Source organism: Nuphar pumila, chromosome 4, assembly GCF_984573655.1.
Source record: "Nuphar pumila chromosome 4, dmNupPumi1.hap1.1, whole genome shotgun sequence".
Taxonomy (NCBI): Eukaryota; Viridiplantae; Streptophyta; class Magnoliopsida; order Nymphaeales; family Nymphaeaceae; genus Nuphar; species Nuphar pumila.
This window is the reverse complement of record NC_143252.1, coordinates 29,382,837-29,406,587: the sequence shown is the minus strand read 5'-3', so window position 1 is coordinate 29,406,587 and position 23,751 is coordinate 29,382,837. Positions and strand designations below refer to the sequence as shown.

The window sequence follows — 23,751 nt, the reverse complement described above, 5'->3', positions numbered from 1 at the left end:
GTGCTAAAAAACTTATAAAAAAAGAGTTGATTCATACGATATAGGGTGTATCATATCTGACAATACGGTACACCCCTGTATCGTAGGATACAGACTGATAATAGTAGTATTAACAATACAGGGGTATATCTTATCAGTTCAAGAACCGATATTGCGATACAACACATTGTATTGTATGATATGATATGATACTGATAACACTGATCAAAAGCTTTTGTTCTACCTAAAAGAAAAGCTATTCTAGTGCTCATCTAATGCTCATTCTGTTCTATGGAGTCATTCCTTTTTGTTAAGGCTGTCTTATCCTTTGGGAACAATATCTCAAATTATGTTTAATAAATAGAGACAGTCAATGCGTCTTGTCTAAGCACTACAGATTGAAAAACCTCTCTGTTAAACTCATTGGCTTTCAGTGCCTATTAAGTTGTTTGAGAAAGGAAACCATAAAACTTGATAAATTTTTTTTCTAATAATAATTTTCGTGAACTTTTGGAGGTAAGCCTCCTGTAGAAGGTGTAAAAGTATCTTCAACAAGATACTATAATCAAGACCAAATATTCGTGACGAAAGATAAGTGCACACATGCACAATAAGAACACTAACAACACTTGTGCACAAAAGCACAAATCAATCAATCTCACAAATGCACACTAAAAATGAATATGACCTTTATTGAACACCTGGGCTTTGTCCCAAAGCCATGAAGATACAAGGGGGGGGAATGTCCCTATTTATACAATGAGGAGGACCTTGGAGGGGCCAACTCATAGATGTTGGAGCCCCTCCAGCGGTCACAATTGTGAGCGTTGGAGGGGCCCAACGTCTATGAGAGTGGGCCCCCCAAGGTGCATTGACTTGAGTCAAAAAGAAAAGAAAAGATAAAAATAAAAAGAAAATAAAAAACTAAAATTACAAGCATATTCGTAAATTGAATATGCGTAAGAATAGAGAAATGACTAAACTACCCCTACGGCTAATAATAAATAAATATATATTATATATATATATATAATTAGGTAGATACATATATGTATATGTATCACCTTATATATATATATAAATATATATGAGATTACAATATTTGATACATAATTTAACAGAAGGCAGCAAAGAAATGAAGTTTTTTTTATGTTTTTCCCTCTATGCATTTTTTTATAATTTTGAAACATGGAAGCTGTATTGACCTGGTCCTTTATTTTTTCTTCTTCATTTGGTACCAACCTGATTTAGATGATTTACATGTCAGTGCACTCGGGGTTGGTTCAAGTATCTATGCGCAATATGTTTTATTTCTCTCATATTTGTTCACCTATTTTGCCGATTTTGGATATTTAATGACCATTCTGTGCTTTTGTCAGAAAATATCACGACCGTTGTTGTTCCTTTCAATTGCGACAGTTTTTACGGGTCAATCTGATGATTGTATTGAAACTTCAAACAGTGTGGAACCTGTGGATACTTCTCTGCCAACTGAGTCTGCCGATGAACTAGTTTCTCCCTCTGTGAGGTACATTTGCTAACGGATTGCCTGTTTGCTAGGTCCACTATATTGACTGTTTGGACATGAATGATCATCTGGATTCACAAATGTATCCTCTGTTTATCTTCCAAGTAACCTTAATGAACTCCACGGTAAAGTATGCCAGTTATAGTGTACACCTTGGCTTAATCCCATTTGTTGTTACCATCTGGGAAATGTAGGTGTCAGAATTGAAGCTTTTTCATGATCTGGTGGAACTGTGTTTCTCTTTGGCTGCAGCAGCAACACATAAGAGAAGATGGAAGTGACGAGAAAAAGGGAGATAGAGGCCAAGTTTTTGGAAGAGCCCCAAGATGATTCTCTTTGGGAATTCGTTTCTTATTTATAATGAACTTTTAACTGCCCCTCGGCCTGATTAAAAAACCACTTTATGGGTTAAATAAAATACTAATACAGCATTACAGAAAAGAATGATAAAATTACAATATGGGAGAACAAGTGTGGTGCCCTGGAAAAATTATGATTATGGCCCTGGTCAATTCCTCAAGTATTTCTCACAGTAGGATCCCAGACTGTTCTTTTTTTTTGCTCCTGTTATCAGCTTTTCAGCATGGGTACTGGAAACAGATGCGAGCTCCATAATATTTTTCAAGAATGGAACTTCTGGGTCTTACACATGTTTAAATGTGGTGTAAAAGCATGTTTTTATTGTTTGACCATAGTGGCATTTGGTCATTATGCTTGAATCCGATCTATCTATCTATCTATCTGTGTATGAAACAGTGTGAAATTATGCGAAATGCTAATAAATTGATAGATTTAAGAAGAAAACTTTTAGAAAATGAAGATTGCAATCAATAACTATATCATTTTACTAGAAAAAATAAAAGAAAATCTAGATATCCTAACATAATGACATTGTAACTCACTCACATACATTCAACAAAAGTACCAAATAATAAAAGCAACATCTTAAATCTAGGAAACTTCAATTAAGCCTAACAGCATAAGTCAACAATCAACATTGTATAATACTTTTTAACAATGAGAGAGAGAGAGAGAGAGAGAGAGAGAGAGAGAGAGAGAGAGAGAGACCAACTCTCAAGTAGTCCAACAAAGGAGAGGGAGGGAGAGAGGGACAAAATAGAGGAAGGAGAGGATAAACTTGCCCATGAAGCTATGAACAACGCCCCTCTTCATTGCTTTTTAGAAAGGGCATGTTTATCCTTCCTTTTTAAATGATTCACATGGGAGAAGAAAAGATAGAAGCAGAAAATGTTATTTTAGTTACGCTCTTAATGATTTTAATTTAGCACATGCTAAAGTAGTTCATCTAAACTTTAGGGGTTGGAATTCCCATTTATAAGGAATTCAAATTCATCAACAAGGGAAATGGAGTTCCCTTATTTTTTTACCCTAGGAATAAAACTCCTGTCAACCATTCCCATAGTGGGGAATCACAATTTCTATGTTGGGGAATTGGGAATCTCCCGTTTGGGAATTGTGATCCCTGACATGGGAATTATGAATCCCCACCGTTTCCGGTTCCCGCTTCCTGGGAATCACGGTCCCATGTTGCCCAAGCGATTCTGGTATATATGGTATGTATGTATCAGTGTCACCAATATTCTGATATTTTGAAATATTCTGATATTATCGACAAATTCAGGTCAGTCGATAATATCAGAAAAATGTCATGATATTTACAAAACATCACCAGAAATAAAAATATCATGACAATATCACAATATATTCTCATGATATTTTTGTCATATTTTTTGTAAAAATCTTATTTTTATATATTTTAATCCCATTTTTTGTATTTTTCGTTGCTTTTTGTATTTTAATTCTTTTTAAAGTTGTTTCCTTATATTTTTCCAAGAATACCTTTTATTTTCTTATATTTATTATTCTTTTTTATATCTTTATATTTTTAAAACTCCTGAGATTTTCCTGAGAAAAACCAATTATTTAAAATCTCTTAGGGAAAAACTCTGACCGAGAAATTACCTTGAATGATACAGGTGACTGTGGTATGTATGTATGCATGCACACAATTTTACTATAAATTTCCTTTCCATTGAGTATATTTTTGTGTATTGTCTGCTTTCTTTTCTTTTGAAGGCTGTCCTTGTTGGTGTTCTGTAGGACTCCTGAAGGCAACCATGAAATTGTTGGACCAGAGAATTGGTTATCTCAACTTAAAGAAGAACTTCAAAAGCAGGGAGTTGCTATACCAGAAAGGTTATTACTTGTACCTAGTTGAATCTTAATAAGTTGTTATATTCCAATTTTAAATGAGATCCATAGCCATTTGCAGAGAAAGTACCATAATGCGGCAGACTGACATTGGACTTTTATCTCCAATATTTATTTGAATACTAGATAAATGGTCCGTCCTTACAGATGGGTGAAAGACAAAGAAAACATGTTATGGTTTAATTATATAAAACAATAACTAAGTCGTAATATGGATTATGTTGCGAATTCTTAGGTACCACATAATCAATTTAAAAAAAATACAAAACACTTGTTTCTCCATTGTGTGCTATCACATAGAAGTACACCAAAAACGTTTTGGCTGGTAGAGAAATAGGATATATAAGAATGATTTGCAGATGCCAATTTTTCCTCGCTTTAAAAATGGTAATAAATTATTACATTATTGCTAGCTTTTTGCCTTCTTCCCAATGTGAGAGAATGGACCTGGACCCTTCCCCATCTCCTAAATCAAGTAGGATCTCTCTGCAAAACGAAAACAAAAGCACAATTTCTAGACTTGCAAAAGTGAGCCAAAGTTCATAACACATAGAAGAATGGAAAAGATAACCACAAGTGATTACTCCTCCAGGGGAGTAATCACTTGTGGCCCGTTCATCTAAAAAAAATCCTTTTGTAGCTAATCACTTATTAAGTAAAATTGAGAAGCTCAACGTGGAGGAGGAAAAAAGGATAATAGTAACTTGGTCCCGGGCATCCACCATTATACCTGCAATGGTCGGTCATACAATTGCTATTCATAACGGAAAGGAGCATTTACCTATTTATATAATGGATCGTATGGTGGGTCGAAAATTGGGAGAATTTGCACCTACTCTGACTTTCCAGGGACACGCGAAAAACGATAATAGATCTCGGCGGTAATGGTAATATAGTTAATATAGTAATGTAGCAATTCAATAACAGATCTCGGATCTAATCGATATTGATATACCAAGTATCTGTTGATAGGAAGTATTCAAGCGATTCCCACGATCTGAGTCTGAGCTGTTGGAATAGGTTCGGCGTTCGGCAGCGGATCACGAAATCTTGGCGATCTTCTCTATCTAATGAATGGAGGAGCCCATTTTGAAATCGTCCACCCTGCACCCCCCCCGAGTATATGCTTCAACAGGAATCACACAGGGTAGATTGATACGATAGAAACTTCTGGTAAAATGCCCGCCCGTAACCTAGCAGATAAAGTACATTACATAGTCAGTTTTAGGTTAGGGATTGGCGACTTACCCATTCAGTGACTTTGGCACTGGACATTCCCAAAATGGGTACTATCGTGTCGGGTGAATTAGATATGTTGGCATTCCAGGCTTCCTTCTCCTTTCAGGGAGGGCCTATCCGAAAGAGAATCCAGTGCCTCTTGGTCGTGCTGAATAGGACGAACCGGCCTCCGTTGATATCTTTGCTTCGGAACAAAACAATTAGAAGGTCAACTGGAATGTGTATTATCCATATAAGAGATATTCCAATTGAGAAGATCTATCGACCTGAGACGAAGAGAAAGATCTATCTATTTTATTTAGTTATTCAGTTAAATCAATGATTCGTTATTGGAGCATATAGCAACAACCATTTCATCGGACATGCACATTTTTTATTTTCCAATGGATTTACATGTTTCATTAATGGAAATTGTTTGATGTAGTGAGTAATAGGTTCTGGAGATACCATTGTTTCTGGTACAGAAGTTCCTATATCAATGGGAAATGCCCTACCTTTGAGTGCGGTTTGAACCATTGTCCGAGCTGTTGGATCTGACCATTTCTACATCTCTCTTTCTCAGTTTTCTTCTTTTCTTCCCCCTTTGAACTTTCTTTCAGTTTCTTAGTTATAATAGGTGATGGCATTCTTCCTAGATAGCAGACACCTTTAGCATGGCGCGAACAATTGTATAGTATTTTGTGACAAAAAGTGCAAGAATGATTCAGGTAATGGGGTGAAATTAATTACAGTATGACATTATTATCAAGTTATAGCTACATGATATAAGAGGTTTCATGTCTCCAAGTATGACTTATGAGGCTACATAATCATTGTCAATATTTTCTATGGGTTGCTTGTCCTTCATAAACAAAACATTGAGGTGAAAAGAAGGGGAAAGAAAAAGAACTGAAATGTTAGTGCAAGATTATTTGCATTAGATGACTTGTGTCCAATAAGAAATCAGTGGTTGGGTTGCAACCTTAGGAAAATAGAGTTCAGTATTTACAACCATTGACCAATCTATGAATCTCCATACTCATTGTAGATTATGATTTGGATATGAGCCAACAAGTGCTTTTATAACTACGCTAATATTGTAAAACATCATCCAAATTAAGGTTTTACTTTTGAATCCTTGCCCGTCGTGAGGCTTTCCGTATATTTGACAGATATGCAACATTATTGTGAAGGTGATAATTTTTTATAGGATCATTTTGGACACCCAAAGCTGGTGGTTCTTTATCTTGATACAAGGATTTGGCACAACCACACTTCAGTTCTATGCGTATCACTGTAGATTTCAAGAGTATTTCCTATCAGAGCAAGTAGAGAGAGATAAAGATACTATGCAATAGTTGATTATGTCAAGCTTGATAGTTATTTTGGAAAGTACAAGAATATGCACATTGAAGCTGTGCATGGCTATTTTAATTTTTTGAACTAAACCTTTACCATTACAAGAAGTCTATTTATAATTGGATGAAATCTTAACGAAGACCAAAGGGTTAGCCTGAACTCTCAACCACATTTTGATTTTAACCAAGGACCAAAAGAAGAAGAAATTAGAATAAAGAGGTCTTCTAGAAATAATTAGCTGAGATGAGCTTAGCTTAATTTCATTGCTGTTAAGGACAGTTTCTGCTGGAAACTATTACATGTTAACCCCTGCTATTCTTTCTTTTTTGATCTCATGCACACATGTCTGGTTGCATGTTGTAGGTCTCATGCAGAACAGCCTGCAACTCCTGGGTTGTCCATCGTCAGCAAGGGTTTCATGGCTGGTTGCATGTGTTGTAGCTCTCATGCAAAACAACCTGCAAGTCCTGGGTTGACCATCGTCAGCAAGGGTTTCTTTTTTAATCAAGACACAACGACCATTCAGAACCTATTTTGGAAACCAATGCTTTTCTCATCAGCCTGAATCCCTACAACTTGCTACTCACAAAACAAACAGGTATACATGAATATCACTATCACTTTGATGGATCAAGACTACATGGTGGCAGAGAGAATGCCAAATTGTTTCAAGATAAGCATCCTTCATTTGGTGAAATGGTCCATCTGTTAGAAAGTGACTTGGAATACATTGGGTTCAATAATGAACCCATACTTATGCACGTGGAGTGCAAATATACCCATTAAAGGGAAACAACATAAGCACATAATGTGCTAACACATAAAACCCATAAAAAGGGAAAAATATGACATAAAGTCATAAGTTGCATATCATTGAAGAATAATGGAGAAGGGGTAAAAACCCCATTACAATGGAGCATAAGCTCCCTCTAGGATTAAGAAATACAAAGGGGGAGACCCCTATTTATAACACAAGAAAGGAGCCACCTAGGGGGCTCCCAAAGGAGTCGTTGGGAGCCCCCAACGGTCACATTTGTGACCGTTGGGGGCTCCCCAACGACTCTTTGGGGAGCCACCCAAGGTTGCGCAAACCACGAAAAAGGAAAAAATAAAAAATAAATTTAAAAGGAAAATTACAAACATATTCCCAATAGAATATGCGTAAAATAGTGAAATGTCTAAACTACCCCTATGCCTATAAATAGAAAAATATATATTTTATATATATAATTAGGATAATACATATGCATATATACCATATATGAATATGTATTATGCTTTATATATATAAAATATATATATATTACAAATGTTGAATGATACATTTTAACACCCCCCCTCAAGCTTTCCGTGGGGGAACAAAAAGATTGAAGACGGCAAGAAGGAGAATCTCAAAGCTTCAAGAGCCTTCAGTACGAATGCCATTGTAAATGTCTTCCTCCAATGTCTTTATCGATGAGCACCTTCTATCCAAGGTACTTCTTTTCCTCTTATCTTCAGGATCCTGAGAAAAAATAACAAAAGAACAAGTAAACAATATCTTTGCACTTTACTCAAAAAAGAACATTCCTAACAAGGTGCAAAAATTTATGCATAATAAGATGGTTACTTTAGCATGAACCGAAGAAATTTAGAAAACCAAAAGTTTCTAAATCATACATCATGTTAAAACAAAATGAGCGGAAGCAAAAAATATGTAAAAGTAAATTGCAAGAATGCATAATGCATTCATAAGGTCCACCATTGGACAAATATAACCCCATAATGGGGAATAACAAAATGGTCCACTAAGGGACACCACAATAAGCCTACGAAGATGCATGATATACATAAACATTATTGAATGAGGGCCCAAAAAAGCCATAAAGAGCATATGCATATACTTATCATGAAATGAATTAATACTCAAAGAACTCATTAATGATCATGCTTCAAACATGTAATGAAGTGCCAAACAAGAGAAACAAAGTCTCCAAGCATACTTTAGGCAAAATAAACCCAAGAGTTCACAAGGTTTTAAAATCATTTATGAAAGACATACTTAATACACATTTTGCATATAAGGGTGGCAAAAACAATAAGCACTTAATATATAGATTAAATGCTAAGAAATCAACTTGATATGCATATCAAAAATATGATTTGCTTGAAAAACACAAGTCATGAATGAAATTTTGCAAATTTCAACAATAGTTTATCCATTACAAACATCTTCCTCATTAGTCCTCCAAAACCCATAAATCAAGTGTATAAGCTACTAGATCAAGAATATAAAGCCATTAAAGGCCAAAGACACACACAAAGGTGTATAAAAGAACCTCTTGTCTACATATAATAATACTTGAAATAAGTGCATCTACGACAAGAGCAAGAGAATACATGCCAACATGGACTAAAAAGTATCTCTTGTCTACGTAAAAATACACTTAAAACCAAGTATGTTCAGCTACTAGAACAAGAGTAATAAGCCAACCATGGGCTAAAACACAATGCATATCTTGTCTACATAAGATGACACTTGAAATGAGTGAAATAAGCCAACCATGGGCATACATCTAAGCGACTAGAACAAGGACACAAACGCCAACATAGGCTAAAAATCACACACCATGGTGTGAATCAACGTGCCTTGTCTACATATAAAAACACTCAAGTCAAGTGTGTTCAGCTACTAGACCAAGAGAGCAAAAGCCAACAAAGGGCTAAAAACACACGAAGGTGTAATAAAATTCTTGTCTACATATGATGACACTTAGATAATGGGCATAAAAGGAAAAGACTTTTGAGGTAATAAACTTGTAATGAAAATAAACCTCGAATGAAACAATATTCCTTTTAAAAAAAGAATACTCATAATAACATTTTGGAATAAATGCAAGTAAAACGTATCTTCAACAAGATACTACAACCGATAAAATAATATTCTTTAGAACAAATGTGTGAACATACACACCAAGAACACTTGTGAAAAAACACAAGAACACATGTGCACAACGAGTACAAAATACGGAATCACAAATGTGCAAATGCACTCATAAGATTCATAAACAAATAAAAGGTTGGGCTATAATCCCAAAACATCTTGATTTTAAATGTACCTTAAAACATTTAAGGTTTCAAATACCATATGTCCATCACATTTACATAGAAGCATCCATAATATCAATGGCACAAGAGAAAAAATGAGTGTCATACTCATAATTAGAGATCAAATAACAAATCATTTTAGAGTCCCAAGGTGCCCATAACTCACCTTAACAACCATCTATAATATGGAAGGTGGACAATCTAAAAATGATACAACACGAGGTGCCCATAACTCACCTCGACAAACATCTCTAATATAACAATACTAAGGCCAAATAAATGATGCATTAAATAACATGTGATGGACAAACATAAATGCCACAAAAGGGCAATAAACACATAAGGAATCATTTTCCAAATAAAAGTTTTTACAAAGAGGACCGATTAACCAATTGAATCAAAGGTCCAATATAATCCATCAAAACAATTTTGCATAAACACGAATTATGCTTAATCTTCAAAAGAAGTCTTGTACCAAAAAAGACTTATTAAGCAACAAACACAACAACATAAAGAATTCATCAAGACAATCAAGCTTTTAATCAAAGAAATCATAAGAACCGTAATGGTTCACAAAGAAGGCTTTAACACAATACTCAAGGAAAGAATATTCAAAAAACACTTGAAAATTTATAGATTTGGAATTAAATCCCATACAACAATTTTAAAATATTCTTTGATTGTGATGAGATATGCGGACACATACAAAGTGCTATAAGCACTTACAATGATTTAACAAGAACTCAATATCTAAATTCATTATATTTTTCACAAAAAGAAATGTGCATAAAGGCTCCATAATGCAAAAAATGTCTACGAAGAGACAATACACATGTAAGCACACAAGACTTTATAAAAGATGTGCACGAAGGCACTCATACAATACTTGAACAAATACACACCAAGGTGTAAACAAACATGCACTAAGGCATGTATATCATAAAAAAGAGGGAATGCATACAAGCGCAAAATATTTGAGAAACAAATGTGCACAAAATACAAAAATACACAAAAGTGAGTAAGTATGCACTTTATAAAAAGAGCAATGCTTGAAATTCTCAAATTTTAATTATGTAATTACATGCTTGATAAGTGCAATTGAGGACAAAGAAAACCATATTATGGCCAATGTAGGCATCTTTAAAGATATTATTAAGAGGTTTCGAAACCTTATGAAAAATACAAACCAACAAGTTTATAAGGATGAAAAATGAAATCATTTATACCAAAAAGGATGTAATAGATGAACTATGCACTCTATGTGGGAAATTCCTTTTAAAACAATCTTTCCTAATGGTTTATCATAGATAATTTTTCAAAAAAAGAAACATTGAAAAACTTTTTAGGAGTTCTTATAAGTCATCATTAAAAAGAACTACTTTAGGATTCAACAAAGATTTTAGATGTGAGAGATTCTCATATAATGATTATATCAAATTTTTCAAAAATGCACTAAAATCCATAATCAAGAGGGGAACTCGAATCAAATTAGGGTTCATATGAGAGTTAAAAAATTTTAAGCAAAGATCATTATTTTAGCAAGAAATCATATATATAATTTTTAAAAGTTAACTTATAGGTCAATCATGAAATATTTATATAAGAACTATAAATCTCACATAATTGAAGGTAATTTTTAAAAACATAAATTACTATTATATGCGATGAGTAGTTCGAAAAACACGAATTTTATATTTGGACAACAAACGATTTCACCAAATTTAAAAGGAGATATTTTCAAAATATATGAGCACACGAAATGTGAAAAGAAATAATTCAACTATCATGACCATTAAATGAACAAACTATATGCAAGAAACATATTTTCAAATGCATAATACTTTTAAGAAAAGGGATACATACCGAATAACTTCAAAAGCATAATACTTTAGGAAGAGCAATGAATACTTCACCATTTCTTGAGCGACACGCTTTCCGTTGCACCAAAGGACAACCCCATCGTGACCTCGCTCTGATACCATGTTAGAAAGTGACTTGGAATACATTGGGTTCAATAATGAACCCATACTTATGCACGTGGAGTGCAAATATACCCATTAAAGGGAAACAACATAAGCACATAATGTGCTAACACATAAAACCCATAAAAAGGGAAAAATATGACATAAAGTCATAAGTTGCATATCATTGAAGAATAATGGAGAAGGGGTAAAAACCCCATTACAATGGAGCATAAGCTCCCTCTAGGATTAAGAAATACAAAGGGGGAGACCCCTATTTATAACACAAGAAAGGAGCCACCTAGGGGGCTCCCAAAGGAGTCGTTGGGAGCCCCCAACGGTCACATTTGTGACCGTTGGGGGCTCCCCAACGACTCTTTGGGGAGCCACCCAAGGTTGCGCAAACCACGAAAAAGGAAAAAATAAAAAATAAATTTAAAAGGAAAATTACAAACATATTCCCAATAGAATATGCGTAAAATAGTGAAATGTCTAAACTACCCCTATGCCTATAAATAGAAAAATATATATTTTATATATATAATTAGGATAATACATATGCATATATACCATATATGAATATGTATTATGCTTTATATATATAAAATATATATATATTACAAATGTTGAATGATACATTTTTAACACCATCATAGGATCAAAAGTGTTGTACTTGAAGAATCTCCTGCTTATTTAGTAGGCTAAAATTTGGGTTGGGTGTGGCATAATCTAATGTGTTACTGATTTCTCATATATGATGACTCCTTGCCCACACCCACACCTTGTCTTGCTTCTCTTTGTTGTTGATTGCATTTTAGCGTTTTGCAATAATACAAGGAATTAGAGAGAGATAATCACATTAACTATCTGAACTTGACCTTCCCCTAAAACATCATATGGCTGCACCTCTCAACTATTATGCAATTTCATTAGTTATGATTCTATAACCAAATTCTGCAGTGCCTTCTTTTCAAAATTTGTCCCTATTGATTCTAAAACCTTGAAGGATGTTTAGACAGTCCGTAAGCTCTGTTTGGGATCCGTCATTGGGAGCACTGACGAGTTGGGAGACGAAATCAGCAGATTTTTCGCAACATCCTCGTGCAGATGTTGAAATCCGTCTATTTCTACTGCATCACCCATCTTAACTCCTCTCCCATCTCCTTGCCCTTCCCAAAAACATGAAAACAAAAGATGGAGACGGAAGGGGGAGTAGGTGAATCCCTGTCACAGCTCCTGTCATGGGCTTCCAACAAAACCTTAGTGGAAATGGCAATGGAGAAAGAGATGAAGGGAATTGAAAAGAGTGGCTCATGGGAATTAACTTATTTTTTCCCAGGAAAAGAGTTTTTAGGAATAAGTGGATCAGTGCTTAAAATCAGCATTTCCATACAGATTTCTTAGCATAAGGAATCACAAGGTCAAGTAGGAATGTGATATTACAAGATAATTCTTTTTTACTCAAAGGGGCTGGAGTGATGGATGCAGAGGCATAAAGAGTCTGATGTTAAAATCACAAATTTGGAGATGAAAAGGATGACCCACTTGATGATTTTAAGGAGATATCAGAGGTTGTTTGGCAATCTCATTGATTTAACCATCACTAAATGCATAACAACTGTGTTATAGCATACTCTTTGCATCTCCCACTTGAAAACAAGTCCTGATGTACCAAATGCATTGATTAAAGAAACATATATCAAGGTCAAAAGGATATATGGTATTGTCATCATCTTGACAGTAGATAGCTTGAGTCCTCTACATGGGGTCTAGCATAGAATAGATTGAGGACAATTGGAGCTAGTATAAACAAACAAATATTTATAGTTTGTGCCAAAATGGTAAAAGAAGCACCGGTTCACGAGAGGAATCACAAGGTAGAAACAGAAGTTAAGCAAACAATAACAATGGACGTGCAGGGATTAATAGACAGATATTAGAAGAAACGAGATCCAATGTACTTCCTTGCTAAAGCTTTCTTGTGAAAATTGAGAATAAGGTGGGTGAGTGACTATCAAATTCATTAGTGAAATTCTCTCAGATGTTGAATAGAACCAACTTAATCAACACGAGGCTAAAACCTAGACAAAAACAACCAATATACAATGTCAAAAAGGTAAAAGAAAGCAAAGAAATTAGGGATCCATCTAGACTTCTCATTAAAACAATGCAATAGCTCATGCAACACAAAAACCTATGGCCTATGAAGAAACCTATGAACAAACTTGATACTCCCAAGAATATCACATAGACTATGAAGAAACCTTTACCCTAGTTGCTAAGATAACTATAGTTAGAACCTTAGTAGCCCTAGCCTCTGTTAGAAGATGTCCTATATATCAGATGTACGTTAAAAATGCATTTTTTAATGGAAAACTGGTTGAAGAAATTTATATGGAAGCACCAATTGGTGTAACTATTCTTGAAGGAAAAGATTTTCGTTTGGACAAAGCCTTTTATGGTCTTAAACAAGCACTGAAAGCCTGGTATGATAGGTTTAATCAAGTTATGCTTGATATTGATTTTCAATCTTATTTGACTGACACGACATTGCTTGTTAAGATTTCTGATGTAGGTATTCTTCTTCTTCTCCTCTATGTGGATGACATGATCATCACCGGAGGGGACAAACAAAGAGTTGAAAACATTAAAAAACTTCTCAAGAAACATTTTAAAATGACTAATTTAGGTTTTTAAAATATTTTTTTTTGAATTGAAATTGCTTATTCTCTTAGAGGTTATCTATTGTGTCCGTCTAAATTTGATCTAGATATTGTTTCTAGGTCTGGAATCACAAATGATAAGAAGGCTATCAATGTCAATACTAAGATGAGAATCGATGACAGAGGACCACTTGAAAATACAACTCCATACAAACAACTTATCAGAGCACTTTTTTATCTTTAAATTACGAGAGCTGATATAGCGCGTGCAGTTCACACAACCAACCAATTTTAGCATGCTTCTATTTCTATTCACATGGGAACTGTCTTGCATATTATTAGATATGTTAAGACTTTATTTATCAAGGCATTTTCTTATTTGCTTCTTCCACATTAGATTTAATTGCTTATATTGATGCTGACTGAGGATGTGATCCTAATAACAGACACTCAACCACGATTTTTTGTCTTTTTGGGTGAATCATTGATCTCATGGTTGTGTAAGAAATAATAGAACAACACTATACGTATCGTATGATACAATACTATACATATCATTACTCTAAGGAATATTGATATGATACAGACCAATATCGAATGATACGGGGTGTATCGTATGATACAGGGTCGACACACTTAAAAAAGTGCTGAAGCATAAATTTTCAGTTTTGGGTTTTAAAGGCCTCTTGAGGTCCGACTCCTCTCATTTGTGTAGAAGTCATTAGAGAGCTTAGTTGTCAAAGGCGGAGCCTAGGCACCTTCTAGGTGGCCTAGGCGAGGTAGGCGCAACCCCACCGCTTGGGTGACTAGGTATGGGCACCTAGGTTTGGACTACCTAGGCTTAAGCCTAGGTCGGTCCAAATATATATTTTTATTACGCTGAGTATAGATTGTATAAAAGGGGGAAACCTTTTCCCCCTTTTTCTCGTTGTCTCTCGCTTGGTTCTCTCTCCTCTCTCGATAGAGCAGAAGAAGTATGTACCTCTCTCTCTCTCTCGTTCTCTCTCACTCGATTCTCTCTCCTCTCTCGCTAGGTCAGAAGAAGTACATACCTCTCTCTCTCTCTCTCTCTGTCTTGGTCTCTCACGCCTCTCGTCTCCTCTATCTCTCTCTCTCTCTCCTGATCTCTGTATCTCTCTCTCTCTCGCCTCTCTGTCTCCACTTGTCTCTCGCTCGTCTCTCGTCTTTCGGTCTCCTCGCGTCTCTTGATCTCTTGACTGCTAATTTTTTATTTGACTGTATTTGAGTTATATATAATTTGTTTATATATTGCTTGTGTTGTACTTTTGGTTAATATTTATGAGTTATGTTTTTTTCTTTGTGAGCTATATTTTCAAGTTATATATTTGTGTGGCTGTGCGTAGTTCATATGATTTGTTTTATTGTTCTTTTTCAAAATTCACACTTCACAAGTTCACATGCACCCACAGTCCACACACACATAATTCACACTTTACAGTGTTTGACGACATGTTATTATTTGTCTATTGCTTATTGTTGATTGATTTTATGTTGTATTTGTTATTAATTTTATTATATTTTTTAATTTGGAGTATCGCCTAGGCCCTGCCACCTAGTCTTTTTAAGGGTTCACCACCTAGGCTCTGCATAGCGCCTTTGACAACTAAGTCATGCACCCTAGGACTCGTGAGAGCGATTCAAGGGCCTATCTGTGCGGAAGGGAGAGGGATTTTGTGGTTTGCTAAAGTAAAAGTGCATTTCCACAAAATTTTCACTCAAGGAAGTGCGTTAATGTAAACATATTTATTATAAGTAAAATTATAAAGCTACCCTCCATTTTTTTTTTGCCTTAGGGGCGTTGCTCCCGTGTAACTCCCGCCAACTTAGCGCGAAGTTGGATCGGCAAAAATTAGAGATTTATATTAAGGTAGAAATCAGGCTACACACTCCAATAAATATGACATCAGATGATCCGGCATGACAATGGGGCACTCAAGTAATGATTGAAAATCGAGTGCAACTATTGTCACAATATTTTTGTTTATGTAATATGAAAGTACGAGTCTTGTGGCATGTTCTTAATTGCAAGATATTTAATATTTTGCATTGTTCTTGTGAGATAGTTGATGTTTGATGATGTCTTATGCAATTCATAGAGACATAAATGCTTCATATGTGATTATTTGGTTGTATTTTGTGCAATTCATCATTGTTTCATGTGTTATGATTTTTTTAAATTTTTTTGCTAGTTTTCTCTGATTTTCATGATTTTTTTTAGAATTTTTTAAAATATTTATTAAAAAAATATGATTTTTTTACGATATGATACAATACAATACATATCTTATTTTGGGCCCAACTGATACAGATAACGATACGATAGTTACAACCTTGCAACATATGGTCTCTCTCTTCAACTGAAGTTGAATACCGAGTCTTAGCTACAACCACTATGAAAGTGGTCTGATATGGAAGTTCAAATAAAAGAAGCCTCACGAATATGTTGTGACAACAACAAAAGTTTCATCTACATTGCCAGCAACCAGACCTTTTATGAGCGCACCAAACATATTGAGATGGACTGTCACTATGTACGAGGAGTATTTACATGATACTATCGATCTGCCCTATGTTACCTGAGAATACCAGTTGATGGATTTCTTCACCAAACCTCACAGTACTCCTAGATTTAACTGTCTCTTAGGCAAACTTTCGGTCATCCAACTGTAAGTTTGAGAGGGAGTGTTAAATTGTATATATCCGTACATATATTGTAGATATATATAATATATATGTGTGTATATATATATATAAAATGTATTATGTACATATATACATATGTATATATATGTGTACTATATATATATGTGTATATATTCATATTTATTATTGTAACTATCTTTTTTTAATTTTTCTTTTGATTGGTTCTTTTTGAACTAGTCAACATAAAGTTGACTAGTCAATAAAGCCGTTGGACTAGTTCCAACGTCTCTATTGAGTTCTTATATTGTATATAAATAGGGGTGAACCCCCTATCTCAATGTAATACTTCTTTCATATTTTGAACATTAATAAAATATTATTTTTATATTTTGAGAGCTTCTTTTGTGTGCCCTTTTGTAGGTTTTGCGAGTAAGCCTATGTCACATGGGTGCGGGTGCGGCACAATTTCAAAATTTTTGGACACGGGGACTCTGCTATATATATGTATATATATATTTTAAATATATATATATAACAATAATAAGACTCGGTCAAAGTTGTGCCCATTAGGGGACACGACTATATATATATATAGTCGATTTTTTTTTAGTTTTTTGCCCTAAAAAATGGACAAAAATAGATTCGGTCAAAGTTGATTGAGTCCAAAATGTGGACGGACTCGGCCCCACTGCGTTGACCGAGTCTGACACTTGGTTGACCGTGTCTGCCCCGTGTCCGAAGCCGCACCCGTGTCGGGGCGTGTCGACGCGGGTGCGTCGACCCCCTAGCCGAGTCCGTGTGACATAGGAGTAAGCTCTTTTGTGGCTCCACTTTGGTGCTTTGGTGGACTTTGTTGGTGGCTTTCATTTCCTTTCACCAATCACATGATTCAAAACTCATTTTCAACTAAACAAACCTTCTAAATCGCATTTATAAGGTCCGATAGATAAAAAAATCTAAAAAACATGACAAGGTGATTCATACTCAATAGTTTCGTGCCTTCAGTAGTACCAAACATTAAATCCTATATATATATTCCAAGAGAGAGGGAGAGAGAGAGAGAGTCCATGGTCCGTCCAAACCACCTTCGAACATCATTTCTGGAAGTGTTTTTTGTTAAATCTAACTATATGGTTGTAATCTCCATGGACGAAAATCTAGGAGCAGACTCTTGGATCATATTTTTTGACACGTAAATAAGACTTTATAATGTGCTAAAAATCTCGTTTACGAATCAAAAAAATTTGTTCCAAGTTCCTAGGTTTTTGACCTTGGAGATCACATTTTTATGGTCAGATTACCAGAAAACACTTCAAGAGAGAGAGAGAGAGAGAGAGAGAAAGAGAGAGCTGAACATATTAGTCCCAGTTTCTCGTTCTGCCCCATAGTTTTAAAGTGTCCTATGATAGATCTGAACCGTTAGGATGTGTTTAGCATGCTCGATTTAGTGGGAATCGACTCTTGGATCATGTTTTTTGACAAAAAAACATGTTTTTATGACCTAGGAAAAACTGATACTTTCATAGCCATTGATTTTGGATCACCAGAAAAACCTGTATACAGGTCAGATTCTGGTGATCCAAAAACTGGTTCCCACTAAATAAAACCTATAAATCACATCTATGGTGTTAGATGTGAAAAAAACACCAAAAAGCTGTGATTTTGAGGGGGCAGAACAAGAAAGTGGGCTGAACCAGCGCATTACTCATATATATAATATCCGCAATCCTCCCTACATTTATAAATTTACATGTACGCTTTATAGCCACACCCATACCTATGTGACATGGTTTTTATTCTCTTTCAAAAAAACATTTCCTAAAGTAACTAATATTGGGAGTCTTAAGAAGCTGTTTTTGTTGTAGTGCCTGTCCCCTTGCCTCTGGATAATCCGTTTCTGGTGATTCGTTGATGGTTCCCTAGTCAAGGGTTTGAGCATTAACATTCTCCTTATGAATACTTTGAAAGTGGCATATTTGGTACAATGCATTTGAATTATAAGTAATACTTTGGATTCTGATCATGTGATGAGTTGGCTCATATTTTTTCTTTCTATCTCTTTGAAGATGGAATGCTTTTTGGTGATGTTGATTATTCACTATTTTATTAACTTGTTTCTTTGTATTAATCAACTTGCTAGCTCTGTATTTTACATAATAGATCATGTCAACAGTGGATTAAGATTTTCTGCTCTGGGTTGCCTGTGCATGTTGTTTTAAAACTTACTGTGTTTTTCCCTATGAATAGTTCCTGATAGCTTAAATAGCATGTTTACCCCTTGAATTCTTTAAATATTTGTGAAATATTACGGGACTCTTTTCTGGTGAGCATTAATATGTTCTTAATTGACTTATTTGCAGGATTGATGATGATGAGCTCAAAAGATTCTATGCTGCTGCAAACAGTGACTTTTTATGTTTTCTTTCATCAATAAAAAGAACTATTCGGTGGAGGGAAACATACTATATTCTCTCCAAAGAGGAACTTGAGACGTGGTCACATTTGGTCTTTTGGCATGGATTTGATGCCAAGTTAAGGCCTTGTCTTATTATCCGCCTGGGATTTGCTTGCTTGTCTTTGGATACTTCTGAAAGGCCTCGCTTTGCTCAAGCTGTTGGTATGGTTTTTTCTTGTTGCATTGGGCTGCTGTTAAATTGCATGTTTTTGAAGTTACCTTGAAGTATGAAGCTATGTGCCTGTTTAGCTTCAGGTAGACCTGGATGTGTATATAAACAAATGTTGTTGCCTTTGTTACGTTCTTGTGCCCCTTCGGGGCTATTCTTGTCATTTATTTGTTTACTTCTATCATTCTTTAGTATTTAATGTTCCGTTTCTTTGGGAAACTAATATTTAATTCTCCTGTTCACTTTGCTTGCTATATCGTTAATTATGGTTATTCTTTATGCGTTTTACATTGTTAACACGTGTAATTATCCTTTTTCGGTTTCTGAACTCCTTGCATTTATGTCCAGTGTTTATTTTGAAGATTTCTGTGCCAGAAGCTTTTTTATCCATGTTATCGCCTCATGTTGGTTTTGGATCTTATAAAATTAAGCTCCTGTTCTTTATTGGTGTCTGACAAGCCATGTCAATTCTATCATCAAACGTGAAGTAGAAAATATGAAACTCTGCCTGATAACAAGAGATTTACTTGTGTTGCTGTACTCAGCACAAGCGATATTGAAATTACCTGCGTTTGAGACCATAACAGTTTTTTCTTTATTGACTTTGATTTCTTACAAATTCTATTATTTTAAGATGTGACCATTGGGTGTCACTTTTCATCTTTGAGAAAAGTAGTGTACTTCTCTTCATGTCCTTTTATGCAATCATTAATAAAAATGACATCTGTACATTGCTTTTACAATATGTTTTCTGGACTTTATTACTGTGTTTGTGTATGCAACCATAGATGCCTGTATTTTATGATAAATCACATTCTTATCTAAATTGAGCTTTTATATTCTCTCCCGACTTCAGCAATATCTTTAACTAGTAATTTGTCCCTTAAACTTGATGGTCTTCTTGTAACTGCAGCTCTGAAATTTGCATGTAAGCTTCTCGTGCTATAAAAGTTTGCTTTTTTTGCTTCCTTAGTTTAGTATTATGGCACGAGAATTGGGGGCATCTTATTTGTTTTTCCCTATTTCATTTTCTGTTACAGTTTCCCAGGTAGAATATGGAGTAACGAACTTGGTCAATATAGACGACCCTCGAATTACTGTTGTAATGGATTGTGAAGGGATATCCACACTCAGATTTCCAATGCAAATGATGAAATCGTGTTCAGCTCTTATGCAAGACCATTATCCCAATCGACTTGCTTCCTTGTTTGTGATAAGGCTTCCTCCAGTTGTCCGAGTTTTAGCACAAACTTTTATTCAAGTAAGCTGTTTAATTCAATCAACGCTCTGGGATTCTTATGCTTTCCTTTTCTGTTAAGACATGGTGATTTCATAAGTCTTGTATCATAGCTTGAATCAGAGTCTCCAGAACAGCTTGTTCCTTAGTTACCAGAAACTTCTCTGGTTCCTTAATAATAGAGGTGTAAGTGGGCTTGTTTAACCTTGTTGCTGCAGAGACTGAGTCCCAGTCCCTGGAGTTTGAGTCAGGGTTGCCAGGTCTTGATTATTTGGCCGACCCTATACATTTAATTGGTTCATGTTCTGAAATTGTTTTGGTTTTCTCATCAGATCCTGAAACCAGTGACTCGGCAAAAGTTGCATATTGAAGGGGACCGGTACATTAAGATTCTCTCCGAGCACCTACAGGCAATTCCTTCGATTTTAGGCGGCCAATGTGGATGTGCCAAGTGCTCAAAGCTTACTGTTGGCAATGCCCACCACCGAATTGCAACATCGAGCCATGACTTCCCACCTAGTGGTTCTACAGATGAAGTGGCTGGCGATCCATATATCATTGAGGAGTTGTCTTATGATGGTCACTGTGACAAGGTCCTCAGGACTGCTATATTGAGTGTTCTCATGCTGTCGATCTTCATTGCTCTAATTGCAGGAATCTATGATACTGAAAAGTACATGTTGCCATAAAATTTGTATTTTTAGTTTCGCTTTTTATCTGTTAAGTATACACATATTCACTCCTTGCCGGATGTCTCACGTACTCTTAATGTACAGTTTCTGCCCATTTTATTGCTTGATATTAGTACAGTGTTTGCACAAACGACTCAAAATTCGGCAATTGTCTGAATTGAAAAGGTGATGTGGCCCTTCTCCATACTTTCAAGTAGAGGTGGTTCATCTTGTGAGTGTTGTCTTAGGATGTTTTACTTGGCAACTCCTAGCATGACCATCACACACACACACACACACACACACACACGTGTGTGTGTGCGCGGGCAATCCGGACCTTGACTGTCAATGACACCCACAAATGGACAACCACATGCTTATGTTCATGTATGCATGCATGCATGCATTCGTGCACACACACAGACACAGGCGTACACTGTGAGGGGCCTTGTCTTAGAATCGCTGGTCTGGGAGCTGGTGGTAAAGGTTTTGCACAATGGTAAGTTCATCCTGAAAAGGGTTGGTAGAAAGGCCAGTCTCAGGGAGCAGGGATCCAGAGAGCGGCTAAGTGCCATGATGACCATTTCATGTGGGGCCTCCACTCTAACTGTGAGCCACATACAATGCTGTCATGTGATTGGCTATGGCACTTAGCCGCACCTTCGATCTCAACTGTCTCAGGTGCCATGTAGCAATAACCTGTAATGAGGAGGGCTATTTAGTGTATGCGAATATGAGGTTTTAGAGTTCTTTTTTGCTTCCATTTTCAACTGAAAGTGAAGAAAAAAAAATCCAAAAAAGCGGAGAAAAAAAAGTATTAAAGCAATGTTTGATAAAACAGAATTAATTGCTTCAAGGTGCACGAAAAAGTGCTCATGAATGAACTTGTGTACTTTCTTTGCTTTCTGATATCTTATTGAGGCCAAATTGAGGACTTTTTTTTCTCCCTTTGATTATGTAAAATCAAGATTTTACTGGAGTTTTGTGTGCCTTGCCTCAATGTTGAAGTTGATGGGAAAATATTCTAAAGGTTGAAGTTGATTGGAAAAATATTCTAGGCAGGGAGGAATACTCGGAGTTTTATTTCATGGAAATCCAAACAGGGCTACAGTCAACATGACTCCTCTCGGCTCATAAAGGGAGGTTTGAACCATAATTATGGTTTCTCGATATCAAGGAAAGTCCAAATTTCATACAAGTGATTGACCAAATTTCATATAAGCTTTCAATATCTTCATTGGAAAATCAACTTTTATGTGGGATTTCTTAACACTTTTATCTTCTTTACTAATAGTAAAATTAAAGCATAGTTGCCAGAAATGGGTACGGGTATTGGCACCGATATGTACTGGTGCGGGTACGGGATGGCTTCAAAAGTTTCAGGTATGTTTTTATTTGAAACACATATTGATACAATTCTAAAAAATGTCAATGAGTTCCTAATAAACATTGATCTGGTTTCTAAAAGAATCTATACAAATTTATAACAAGTTGATATAAAATATATATTTTTATAACTATGCCTACAAATTAAAATAATTAAACATAATATGTAGCAATAAGATCAGTTTTTTTTTTTATTAATTTCTTTAGGTAACTGCTTTTTTTTTTTGTCTTCCTGATATTCATATTGTATTATGTTTGGAGGATAAACTGTGTTTTGTTAGGTCTTACCTAAAAACCTTGTTCCTAAAAGATATTTTATGTCTATATATTGCGATATGACTCGAGTAAAAAAGTCTTGATGAAATTTGCCTCTTACCTTATCTAGCATTAACTTTTTAGTGCTTTCAAAGTTTGTGGGTTGACGAAGCAGTGATTTTCTTGGAAGGATGATAATCATGAAAACTTAATAATCAAGAAAGTGAACGTTCCTGATTTTTCTTATTTTTTCTACACTCACCTCTCTCTCTCCCTCTCTCTCGTTTCATACCTTAGTTTTTTTTGATAATTAACTAAACGGAGAAACCACCCCCAGGATCAGATACCTAGACATGCTGGTTGTGCCAGCGGTCGCTGTCCTGGCAGCGTAAAACTCGGTGGGCTTACCCTACACTTTAGCTTGCACAAGGGGTGACACCCATAAGATTTGAACCTAGACCACCTGTCTAGGTTCCTAGGTCCCATCCCACTATGCCAAACCCTTTAGTGCTACAATAGTTTGACCTCAATGGTTGAACCTACGTCCAAAGGCAAACCTTCCAATACTTTTTTCTCTTATCTTTAAATTGTTTTTTTGGTATAAAACATGCTTTCTTGGTTTCTAAGTGGGGAATCTTCTGCTCCCTTTCTTTCTCTCAGTGGTATAAGTTTTTCTCTATGCACGTCACCTTGTGTTGGGTCATTGCAAGTTCAAAACTCAATGGTAGTGTTGTATAACTGGTGGGGTTCTGCCTAACCCCAGTTTGTCTATAAAAAAAAATGAAAATCTTACAATCTTTGTTCCTGCAATTTGGAAATGCGTGTGACAAGGAACTTAGACTTGCCTTATATAAACAACTTTTAATATATCATTTTGTAGACGATAT

General features: G+C 35.5%; 1 protein-coding gene across 2 annotated transcripts in view; it reads left to right on the top strand.

Annotated features, from left to right (window-relative positions):
* The window catches only part of LOC149839779 (SEC14 cytosolic factor family protein / phosphoglyceride transfer family protein), a 31,000-nt gene extending 9,626 nt beyond the window's left edge, over positions 1-21,374 (top strand). The window contains exons 3-7 of one of the 2 annotated variants that reach the window (XM_090002820.1): positions 1,359-1,507; positions 3,629-3,724; positions 19,052-19,308; positions 20,356-20,576; positions 20,885-21,374. In XM_090002820.1, coding sequence (XP_089858946.1) covers positions 1,359-1,507; positions 3,629-3,724; positions 19,052-19,308; positions 20,356-20,576; positions 20,885-21,241 — 1,080 coding nt within the window. In that variant the 3' untranslated portion in view covers positions 21,242-21,374. The remainder of the gene's footprint in view (positions 1-1,358; positions 1,508-3,628; positions 3,725-19,051; positions 19,309-20,355; positions 20,577-20,884) is intronic. The other variant, XM_090002821.1, reaches the window with a different exon arrangement.
* Positions 21,375-23,751: the final 2,377 nt, after the last annotated feature.